This window comes from Anoplopoma fimbria, chromosome 18, assembly GCF_027596085.1.
Source record: "Anoplopoma fimbria isolate UVic2021 breed Golden Eagle Sablefish chromosome 18, Afim_UVic_2022, whole genome shotgun sequence".
Lineage (NCBI taxonomy): Eukaryota > Metazoa > Chordata > Actinopteri > Perciformes > Anoplopomatidae > Anoplopoma > Anoplopoma fimbria.
Genome location: NC_072466.1, coordinates 283,184 through 295,448, shown reverse-complemented (window position 1 = coordinate 295,448; position 12,265 = coordinate 283,184). Strand labels below are relative to the sequence as shown.

At 46.0% G+C, this 12,265-nt stretch overlaps 1 protein-coding gene across 1 annotated transcript in view; it reads left to right on the top strand.

Annotated features, from left to right (window-relative positions):
* The window catches only part of LOC129107520 (inverted formin-2-like), a 21,589-nt gene extending 9,324 nt beyond the window's left edge, over positions 1–12,265 (top strand). The window contains 21 exon segments of the mRNA XM_054619024.1: positions 642–801; positions 2,531–2,564; positions 2,651–2,792; positions 3,580–3,712; positions 3,949–4,340; positions 4,342–4,425; positions 4,427–4,661; positions 4,749–4,879; positions 5,004–5,065; positions 5,590–5,692; positions 6,073–6,158; positions 6,483–6,583; positions 6,724–6,794; positions 8,478–8,585; positions 8,735–8,805; positions 9,460–9,580; positions 9,692–9,856; positions 10,043–10,127; positions 10,275–10,397; positions 10,692–11,153; positions 11,626–12,265. Of these exon segments, the coding sequence (XP_054474999.1) occupies positions 642–801; positions 2,531–2,564; positions 2,651–2,792; positions 3,580–3,712; positions 3,949–4,340; positions 4,342–4,425; positions 4,427–4,661; positions 4,749–4,879; positions 5,004–5,065; positions 5,590–5,692; positions 6,073–6,158; positions 6,483–6,583; positions 6,724–6,794; positions 8,478–8,585; positions 8,735–8,805; positions 9,460–9,580; positions 9,692–9,856; positions 10,043–10,127; positions 10,275–10,397; positions 10,692–11,153; positions 11,626–11,678 (2,922 nt within the window). The 3' untranslated portion in view covers positions 11,679–12,265.

Below are 12,265 nucleotides of genomic sequence, written 5' to 3'. Positions count from 1 at the left end.
AGCTCTGATATTTTCTTTTTGTTCTCATTTATCAGTGAGGGAGCAGCAGCAGGGTGTGACTGCAGATAAGATTCAAACACTTCCTGATGTCCTCGTGTTCCTGGCATTGCTACGCCCAAATTTGTTTTCACTCGCTCTGAACCCTGACCTGATGCATGATGGGAAACCATCATCATGTTGGCAAATGTCTCTTCCAAAAATAGAAAACTCTCTCCACTTATCAGATGTCTGCTATATTTAAGGTTAAATATTATTTTCAGCGTTCACTGAAATCATCTGAGAACTTTTATTAGGTCTAGACCCAAATAATGAACTATTCTTTAGTCTTATTTTTCACCCCTCGAGATTCCAAACATGCATAAAACACCAAAACTTTTGAAAAATGTGTTTTATTCAATAACGGATATCAATAGAAACAGTACTGTAGAATAACAGCATGAAAAGCATGTGTTGCATCACTTTGCCGTGATCTCAGCAGACCACAGAGAGTACTGAGTCACGTCAGCCAGAGCCGCCGTTACTGGACAGCTCTACCTTCATTATCATTTCTTTAATCAGAACCTCTATAAGTTATAGAGTTGTATGCTTTGGTGTTTTGGTGAATCTGAACAAGCTGTTGGTTTTCTTGTGTTTGTGTTCAGAGTCTGAAGAAGCAGCAGTATCGCTTCAGTGTGATCATGAATGAGCTTCACGGCACCGATAATGTCCCGTACATGGTGACACTCATGAGCGTCATCAACGTCCTCGTGTTGGGACAAGAAGACCTAAGGAAGAGGGACCGACTGAGACAGGAGTTCATCGGTGCGACGGATCCCTCAATATGTTAAAGACAATGCTGACTGCAATAACGATGCTATTATAAAGATGATTCTGTCCATAATACTGTTGATACTTACAATAACAACAATACAATGAACTACATCGATGGAATAATGTGTGCCACTGGAGGAAGATGAAGATGGAGTAAAGGTGTTAAGCATGCTCTGAAAGGATGGAACAACAATATCAATAAACATAAAGAGTTGAAATGGCAGTGTTACAAACAGCTATTGGTTTTCTAGGTGGTTGCTAGGGAGGTCACAGGTGGTTGCTAATGGTTTCTAAGTGGTTGCTAGGGAGGTCACAGGTGGTTGCTAATGGTTTCTAAGTGGTTGCTAGGGAGGTCACAGGTGGTTGCTATTGGTTTCTAAGTGGTTGCTAAGGAGGTCACAGGTGGTTGCTAATGATTTCTAAGTGGTTGCTAGGGAGGTCACAGGTGGTTGCTAATGGTTTCTAAGTGGTTGCTAGGGAGGTCACAGGTGGTTGCTATTGGTTTTCTAGGTGGTTGCTAGGGAGGTCACAGGTGGTTGCTATTGGTTTTCTAGGTGGTTGCTAGGGAGGTCACAGGTGGTTGCTATTGGTTTTCTAGGTGGTTGCTAGGGAGGTCACAGGTGGTTGCTAATGGTTTCTAAGTGGTTGCTAGGGAGGTCACAGGTGGTTGCTATTGGTTACTAGGGTATTTCTTTGTGGTAGGTTCCAGTAGCTGTGTCCCAATCCAGCGTCTCATCATTCGGAGGGTGTATTTGTAGACCGATTACGTCACAGCGGCCGCGACCACGCTGTCCCATTTCGTCGACTCCTTCTAATGCGGCCGACAAATGCAGCCTACTTTTACCAGATTCAGAGGATACAACTGATGGATCCTTCACGGCCCAACGTATCCCAACGTATCCCAACGTATCCCAACATATCCCAACGTATCCCAACGTATCCCAACGTATCCCAACGTATCCCAACGTATCCCAACGTATCCCAACGTATCCCAACGTATCCCACCGTATCCCAACGTATCCCAACGTATCCCAACGTATCCCAACGTATCCCAACGTATCCCAACGTATCCCAACGTATCCCAACGTATCCCAAGATGCATTGCGTGCCGGTGAAGTTGATTTTTTTTTAATCATAAAAGTGACTAGTGGACCAGCAGCGGGAGAAATAACATTTCAATATAATTATTGGGTTTTAACTCACGTGAATATTTACAGATACAAGTGTTAAAACTAAAAACAAAGGGACCTGATCAGATCACACTGATGTTAAAATGATGGTTAAGTTACGTCACGCTATTAACAGACAAACTAACGCTATTTACAGCAGCTCGTCCATTTTAATATTTGAACTTTTTTATACTCTTTTATGACAACCGCAGCTGGTTGCTAGGAGACGGGAGCGGCAAAAGGGTGGGGGCGCGAAAAGCTGGTGACGTAAATAGGTGTTCACAGGACCCGGTCTACGTAGACCGCGAAGGCTGGGTCCTCCGAAGGATGAGACGCTGGACTGGGACACAGCTAGTGTTTGCTAGGTTAGTTAAAGATGGCTGCTAGGGCTTTCCAGGTGGTTGCCATGGCAATAAGGGGTTTCTAGGTCCGTAATAAGCGCCTGCCCCAAATTTCTAAATGAGAACACGAAGGAATGAGGGGGCATGCTTTGGTTCTGTTGCCATGGAAATCAGGAACAGATTTTCTCACTAAGAACATTGTCGTTACAGGACTACAGCTGCTGGATGTTCTGCCCAAACTGAGGTACACATTTAGTTTCTGCAATCACTAATAATCAATAATCAATATCTCTGTCAGTGTGTGACCTCAGTCTGTCTCTGGTTCTCCAGGGAGACGGAGGACCAGGACCTGAACATCCAGTGTGATGCCTTCGAGGACTCGCTGACGGAGGACGAGGAGGAGATGGAAAGACTCTACGGAGGCATCGACATGAGCAGCCACCAGCAGGTGTTCACCTCACTGTTCACCAAGGTAACGTCCTCCTACACCCAACACATAACACCACCTAAAACACCTCCACCTCCACCCCCAACATCTTCACCTCGCTCTTCACCAGGGTTGATTGTTGTTTGGAAGGTTTTTCGGTGCCTATCTGACGTAGGCCCTGTGGTTGGCAGTGGTGCTAAAACCAGTAATGTCTGCACCTCAGCACAGAACATGATAGGGTTTTTGGATTGGAGGCCGTCGGTAGCGCTAGTGAAACAGAGAAGTCAAAGGATCAGACATGGCCTGAAGAGACATTTTCCCGAGACGCTGCATAAGACAGGAGAAGCAAGAACAACATCCAGCCATGGAGGACCTGGTCCCCCTAGATCAATGATTAAAACCCTGCTATCCCGACATTCTACCAACTGTAAGAGACATTTTGTCATTGTTTTGTTTTGTAAACCTCCCACCACTTGGGGGCGTAGTGCCGCTCTCAATTAGGGCATCGGTCAATATAATCAGTGAGGGTTACCTGATGCAGGATCTGCTGAAATGGGAGCCAAATAGTGTTTGACCGTGCAATAGTGAAGGAGGATGAACGCTATGATTTCTGTTGACTGTGATTGAGCAAAGAAACTTATGACAGAGAAACTGTCTGTGCTCTGTATGTTCTATGAAACCCTTTGTTTGTGAATAATAAATTGGAATATTTTGGAAGCTGAACATCTCGTCAGATGTTTGGCACGCGTCGACCACTCCACCAACAACTCCACCGTACCTGTGACTACATCAATCTCTCGCCCTGTCCTCTCCCCCATCCCTCTCTGTCCAGGTGTCCAGCAGTCCGTCCTCTGTCCAGCTGCTGTCCATCCTTCAGGCCCTGCTGTTGGTGGACCCGGACAGATCTGAGGTCTGGATGGCTCTGGAGCATCTGGCTGACAGAGCCACACTGATGTCCCAGGACTGTAAGTCTGACGACCCCAAGTGGAACAAGGTTCAAATGATGTTGGTTGGAGAAGTTTTACTGCCTCAGATCTATTCAGTCACTTTTATTCCAAATGAGTTTATCTAAATCAGGATTAGGTTTTGCTCCATAAGAATCGGGTCTAGTGTTTTTAACGTTTGGGTTCCTCCACCTCAGAGCACCACTACTTACTTGTCCCTTTGACAAAAGGTTCTTACTATACTGTGTGTTTTGTAGCGGACATGTCCGCCGACTCTCTGCTGGAGAGGCTCCTCCCCCGCAAGTCCCTCTCAGCCAATCACAGGATCAGAACCATCGACAGGGCGGTTCAGACTCGACTACCAGACAGTCCTTCTGCTACTCCAGGGGCTCCTTCCTCCCCCTTACCTGGCGTAGGAGCTCCTCCCCCTCCTCCCCCTTTACCTGGTATGGGGGCTCCTCTCCCTCCTCCTCCCCCTTTACCTGGTATGGGGGCTCCTCCCCCCCCCCCTTTACCTGGTATGGGGGCTCCTCCCCCTCCTCCCCCTTTACCTGGTATGGGGGCTCCTCCCCCTCCACCTCCTCCCCCTTTACCTGGTATGGGGGCTCCTCCCCCCACCCCTCCCCCTTTACCTGGTATGGGGGCTCCTCCCCCCTTTACCTGGTATGGGGGCTCCTCCCCCTCCTCCCCCTTTACCTGGTATGGGGGCTCCTCCCCCTCCTCCTCCCTCCCCCTTTACCTGGTATGGGGGCTCCTCCCCCTCCACCTCCTCCCCCTTTACCTGGTATGGGGGCTCCTCCCCCTCCTCCCCCTTTACCTGGTATGGGGGCTCCTCCCCCTCCCCCAGGTGACATCATGGCAGCCCAGGCGGTTCAGGGTCTGGGGAAGTCGTATCAAAGCCCCGCCCCCTGTCCCACCCTCCGTATGAAGAAACTGAACTGGCAGAAACTCCCGTCCAGAGCACTGGCAGGTGAGGGTTGTGAGGTTTGTTTTTACCTTCAGGTGTTCCTCCTCTGGATGCGTCCCTGAACATTTATTCATGTCCACCTCTCTGCAGCGCATCAGTCCTTGTGGACGTCGGTGTCTTTAGATTCGGTGGAACCAGATTACTGCAGCATCGAGCAGCTCTTCAGTTTTCCTCCAACTGAGACCAAGACCAGAACCAAATCCAAGACTGAGCCCAAAGAGGTTTGACAGTTTGGTGTTCACACCTGAGAGTGTAGAGACATGTTCTCAGCCGGACGTGAAGGACAGACGGCAACATTAACGTCCAGTCAATCTTTTTGTCCTCATTGGTTGACTTCGTCCACAGATTTCCTTCATCGATGCCAAGAAAAACCTGAACTTCAACATCTTCCTGAAGCAGTTCAAATGGTGACCAATCATTCTTCTGAATCACCTTCACCTGCCCTTCACCTGTCTTTCCTTCATGCTATACCTGTCTGTATCACACCTGTCATTTTACTTGTCCACTGACTACATCACTGGTCATTCACCTGCCCCATCTGTCTCACGTGTCCTTAACCTGGCCTCAACCTGTCCCTTACTTGTCCTTTGTGTTCTACCTGTCTGTCACATCTCACCTGTACTGCAACTAACCTTTTCCTGTCTCTCACTTCTTTTTCTTTTTTCTGTTGGTGACCTGTTGTTTACCTGCCATACCTGTCATTTTTGTGTCTCACCTGTTCTTTTATTTTTTTCCACTTCAGCTGCCTAACCTGTGCTTCACCTGTTTTCTGTCTCTTGTTATCTTATTGTCCATGACCATGTCTTTTCCTGCCTCACCTGTTTCACCTGTGCTGCATGGCCCTTTTATTTGTCCTACGTGTCCTGTACTTGCCTTCACATGTCCTCCAATCTCATCCGTCTCACCTGTTTCCTGTCTGTCTCTCCTGCAGTTCCCATGAGGACTTTGTGTCTCTGATCCGGAGGGGAGACAGGTCCAGGTTTGACGTGGAGCTCCTTAAACAGCTGATCAAACTGCTACCGGAGAAGCATGAGGTCAGAGGTCACAGTGACACTAAAACTGTCCTTTACCTCTTTCACATTACATTACATTACAGTCATCCAAAGCGACTTACAGTCAGTAGTATGTTACATATCATTCACCCATTCACACACTGATGACAGGCTACCATCAAGGTGCCACCATCAGACTCTAACTAACATTCATCATCCAGTCCACACCGATGGCCTTCAGGAGCAACTTGGGGTTAAGTGTCTTGCCACATCGACAAGAAGCCGGGTATCGAACCACCGACCCTCTGATTGGAGAACTACCTTGCTCTCCACTACACCACAGCCGCCCCCTTTCACCTGTCTTTGACTCTTTTCACCTGTCTTTCACCTGTCTTTGACTCCTTTCCCCTGTCCTTCCTCAGGTAGGGAACCTGAAGTCTCACCAGGCAGACAAGGACAAGTTGGCGTCAGTGGACCAGTTTTACCTGCTGCTGCTGGACGTCCCCAGGTAGGAGAGCGACGCCACCTGCTGCTAAAACACTCACACACCTGGAATGACTGAATTCATACAGTTTATAATGATGATGCTAAGCTAACAGACGTTATTTTGTCAAAGTTAAAGTTTCTTTATTTGAGGTTTGTTATGTTATTTTATTGAAATGTAATTTAAAACTATCATTAAACATCATTGATCAAGTTTCACCTCTGATGCTCTCCAGATATCAGCGTTGTCAAAAACTCACCTTTACAACCTGTTACGTGTCTGTCTGTCTGTCTGTCTGTCTGTCTGTCTGTCTGTCTGTCTGTCTGTCTGTCTGTCTGTCTGTGGTAGTTACACTCTGAGGATTGAGTGTATGTTGCTGTGTGAGGAGAGCAGCTGTCTGTTGGAGACTCTGAAGCCCAAAGTGGAGCTGCTGGATCGAGCCTGCCAGAGTCTGTATACACACAAAGTACACATTAAATACACACTAAATAAACTAAGCCATGTAATACATGAGTCTGGATTATGTTGTGTTCAGGTGTTTATCTGACTGTGTTGTGTTCAGGTGTTTATCTGACTGTGTTGTGTTCAGGTGTCATGGAGAGCACTCGTCTTCCCAGCTTCTGTAAACTCATCCTGAGTGTCGGAAACTTCCTGAACTACGTGAGAATATTCACTGTCACAACATAACGACAACATAACATCGCTGCACTTATTGAATTTGTATTTGTTTACTGCACTTATCCTATTCGTAGTAGTTTGTAGCACTTACTATATTCGGATTAGTCTGTTGCAATTATTGTTTTTGTAGTAATCTGCCTCTGCACTATACTTTTGCTCTGGTTTATGCTTTAAGATGCTTGTTTAAGAAAGGAGATGCACTTATGACTTCTGGTGACTAGTAGTTCTCTTGAATACCTATGTTGAATACACTTCCTGTAAGTCGCTTTGGATAAAAGCGTCTGCTACATGACTGTAATGTAATGTAATGTAATGTAACATACCGACAATATACCAACAACATACAAACAACATAACGACAACATACCAACAACATAACGACAACATACCAACAACATACAAACAACATACCGACAACATAACAACAACGACAACATACAGACAACATAACGACAACATAACGACGACATACCGACAACATACGAACGACATACAGACAACATAACGACAACATAACAACAACATACCGACGACATACGAACGACATACAGACAACATACCGACGACAACATACCGACAACATACGGACAACATACAGACAACATACCGACAACATACCGACGACAACATACCGACAACATAACGACAACATACAGACAACATACAGACAACATACCGACAACATAACGACAACATACAGACAACATACCGACAACATACAGACAACATACCGACAACATACAGACAACATAACGACAACATAACGACAACATAATGACAACATACAGACAACATACCGACAACATAACGACAACATACAGACAACATACCGACAACATAACGACAACATAACGACAACATACCGACAACATACAGACAACATACCGACAACATACAAACAACATAACGACAACATACAGACAACATACCGACAACATACAGACAACATACAGACAACATAACAACAACATACAGACAACATACCGACAACATACAAACAACATAACGACAACATACCGGCGACATAACGACAACATAACGACGACATACCGACAACATACGAACGACATACAGACAACATAACGACAACATAACAACAACATACCGACGACATACGAACGACATACAGACAACATAACGACAACATAACGACAACATACGGACAACATACAGACAACATACCGACAACATACCGACAACATACAGACAACATACCGACAACATACAGACAACATACAGACAACATACAGACAACATACCGACAACATACAGACAACATACAGACAACATAACGACAACATACAGACAACATACCGACAACATACAAACAACATAACGACAACATACCGGCGACATAACGACAACATAACGACGACATACAGACGACATAACGACGACATACCGACGACATACAGACGACATACAGACGACATACGGACGACATACAGACAACATAACGACCTTAAATAATTCAGATATGAATAAAGATAACTGTATTTTCTTTTGATGTCATGTTGATAAATGATCGTCATGTTTGCAGTGTTGTTGTTTTTATATTTATTAAATAAGTCTGAGGACAGAAGGTGAATAAACAAACCAGCCAGTGTGTCGTCTGAAGATGTCGGATGTGATGTCATCAGTCATTGTGTGATGTCATCATCTCAGGGGACTCACACTGGGAACGCTGAAGGTTTTAAGATCAGCACTCTGCTCAAACTGACAGAAACCAGAGCCAACAAGTCCAGAATCACCCTGCTGCACCACATCCTGCAGGTAAGGACCTGGAAACACTGGTCATAGTGGTCATGCTTTAATGACCCTGTGACCTTCCCCATTAATAATAATAATGATAATTATTATTATTATTATTATTATTACTCTGCAGCTCTCCATTAGCGCTCACGTTGTTTGTTGATGAACAGGAAGCAGAGCAGAACCATCCGGACCTCCTGAACCTGCCGGATGATTTGGAGATCTGTGAAAAGGCGGCTGGGTAGACACTTTGTTCCTCAGAATGATTTGAGGCAGACGTAAAGACGTAAAGACGTTGAGACGTTGTGACATAGAGACGTTGTGACGTAGAGACGTTGTGGCGTTGAGACGTGACGTAGAGACGTTGTGACGTAGAGATGTAGAGACGTTGTGACGTAGAGACGTTGAGGCATTGAGACGTTGAGACGTGACGTAGAGACGTTGTGGCGTTGAGACGTGACGTAGAGACGTTGTGACGTAGAGATGTAGAGACGTTGTGACGTAGAGACGTTGTGGCGTAGAGACGCTGTGACGTAGAGACGTTGAGATGTAGAGACGCTGAGACGTTGAGACGTAGAGACGTTGAGACGGTGTGCGTTGAGACGGTGTGACGTTGTGACGTAGAGACGTTGTGCGTTGAGACGGTGTGCGTTGAGACGTTGAGACGGAGAGATGTTGTGACGGTGTGACGTAGAGACGTTGTGACGTTGAGACGGTGTGACGTTGAGACGGTGTGACGAGACGTTGTGACGGTGTGACGTTGAGACGTTGTGACGTTGAGACGGTGTGACGTAGAGACGTTGTGACATTGAGACGGTGTGACATTGTGACATTGAGACGGTGTGACGTAGAGACGTTGTGACGTGACGTTGGGACGGTGTGCGTTTGTTTTCAGGTTGAATCTGGAGTCCATTCAGTCTGAGAGCAGCTCTCTGTTCAAACAGCTGAAGAGCGTTGAGAGTAAAGTTTCCTGTTCACCTGAGGACCTGAAGGAGCAGTACCTGTCCACCATCCAGGTACTGCAGACCAGACTCACCTTCATGAGGTCATGGTTCATGTTCTCATGTTCATGTTTCTCTGTATTCACCTGCTTTCTGCTGTCTTCTTCTTCTGTGGTGTATATTCAGGAGAGCCTGCAGGCATGTGAGCAGCTGCAGCAGCTGTTGTCATCGTTGGAGGACCGGAGGACGGATCTGTGCGTCTACCTGTGTGAGGACGGCAGCAGCTTCTCCATCGACGAGCTCCTGAACACCATCAAGACCTTCAGAGGCCTGTTCCTCAGAGCCATTAAGGTCAGCAGCCAATCACAGGCCGGCATGATCAGCAGCCAATCAGAGAGCAGTGTAGTTGGCAACAGTATGAAGTACTCTGATGGTCATGTGGACTGTTACAGCTGATGGACGGTGAAAACAGGAAGTAATCAACATGATAATGAATGAATGACTTCCTGTTGTGATGACGATGATTCTGTTCTTCAGGAGAACGAGAGTCGCAGGCAGCAGGAGAAGAGGAGGAAGCAGCAGGAGGAGGACAGGAAGCTAAAAGGAGACACCAACAAGATCAGTGAGTCATTTCTGTAATTCAGCCTGACCTCTGACCCCTGCAGTCATGTGACTGGGCCCCTGTTTGAGGAGGTCCAGATGAAATTAAGGTTCTGTTCTGCCTGCAGAGCAGATGAGCTCAGATTATTCAAACCGGTTTGTCCTCCAGTCAGGAAGGACGTGTCCAACAAGGACGAAGGCTGCATCATCGACAACCTGCTGTCTGAGATCAGGAAGGGCTACAACCTGAAGAGGACCAGACCACGAGCTGAGAGGGGCAGCAGGGTCCACGGTAAGGAATGTGGGGGACTGTGGTGGACTGTTGTGGACTCTGTTGGTCTGTAAGCGACTGCAATGGACTGTGGTAGACTGTTATGAACTGTTTGGGACTTTGATCGACTGTTGGGGACTGTGATGGACTATATTAGACACTGGTGGACTCTGATGGACTCTGATGGACTCTGATGGACTGTAATGGACTCTGATGGACTGTAATGGACTCTGATGGACTGTAATGGACTGTAATGGACTCTGGTGGACTGTAATGGACTCTGGTGGACTATAAAGTTTGTGTTGTTGTTGTCAGATCATCCTGCGGTCATACAAAGATCACCTGCTGTGGACGAGCCTGATTCGTCTGTTTCCAGCCAATCAGAAAAGCCTGCAGAACCAGCAGAGGCAGACCAGATCCCCTCAGATCCACAGGCTGAAACAAGACCAGAACCAGAGTCAGCTGAAACTGAAGTAGGTCCCCCAGAGACCCAAAACTCCTCTGAACCCTCCACCTCTACTGCTGCTGCTGACACCGAGCAGGACGAGATCCGGACCAGACTCCAAGACTCTGAGGTGGACTCTGTTGGTCCTGACAGGGAGACCAGAGAAAGAGGTCCTGCAGGAGAGGATGAGATCCAGCTCCCAACAGAGTCCAGAGGAGACAAAGAGGATTCAGAGTTTGAAGATATCCCATCATTTGAAGCTAGAACAACTGAAAACAACGCTGATCCAGATTCTGATGAACCAGCAAAGAAGTCCAGGACCAGTCCAGCAGGTAGTAAGTTTCAGAACCTTCTCAAACCGTCGGTCATCAGCAGCAGTTAGAAATAATCAATCATTTATTTTGATGATCGTTCTTGTTGATCACAGTTATTAGCAACTGCTCGTTAACAGGTGTGTAGACGTCTGCTCGTTAACAGTCTGCTCGTTAACAGGTGTGTAGACGTCTGCTCGTTAACAGTCTGCTCGTTAACAGTCTGCTCGTTAACAGGTGTGTAGACGTCTGCTCGTTAACAGTCTGCTCGTTAACAGTCTGCTCGTTAACAGTCTGCTCGTTAACAGGTGTGTAGAACAGTCTGCTCGTTAACAGTCTGCTCGTTAACAGCTGTGTAGACTCTTACAGAGGACTAGAGAAGATGTAAGATGGAGGTGAAAGTGCCTCAGAACCTTCAGAGGGGATTTCACAATAAAAGCCCCATTACTGTTAATGAGTAAATAACCAATCAGAGCGTGTGTTTGACCTGCAGGACCAAAGGTGGGATCCAATCACAAAGCTAAGAGAGGATGTGTGTCACACTGACGTCATGATGGAGAGCCTGGCAGGCAGCGTTCAGGGCTCAACAGCACCTCTAGTGTCCTGCTGATTCTTCTTCTGTGGTTCCTCTCCAGGCCAGCAGGAGAAACTCTGGTCACATGTTTCTCTCTGACAGCTGATTGGCTGAAGACAGTTTACCTGAGCAGGTGTTCAGGTAACTTTCTGATAAGTTGATGATTGATTTTTGAGCAAAATATTAAAATCTGCATTCTGAATTGGTATTATTATTATTATGATGACTTTTATTAATAAAGTTATTATTGTTGTTATTATTGATATAATAACAATGAATATGAATACTATTATTATTATTATTATTATACTGATGGTTTCAGTCCAGTTTGATGTGTAACACTAATCAATCAGTTATTAATCGTTTGGTTCTCGTTCTGGTTGTAAATTGTTCATTTATTGATTTCAGATTGATTGTTGAACCAACAGATCAGTTTTATTATTAGCCTTTATTAAAATCAATGTTTTCCTTCAGTTAAAATACTGTTATATACGTTAAATACTGCATTCATGAAGTTAAAGTTCACACTGCTGCGTTCTGTGTATTATTTTATTATTAG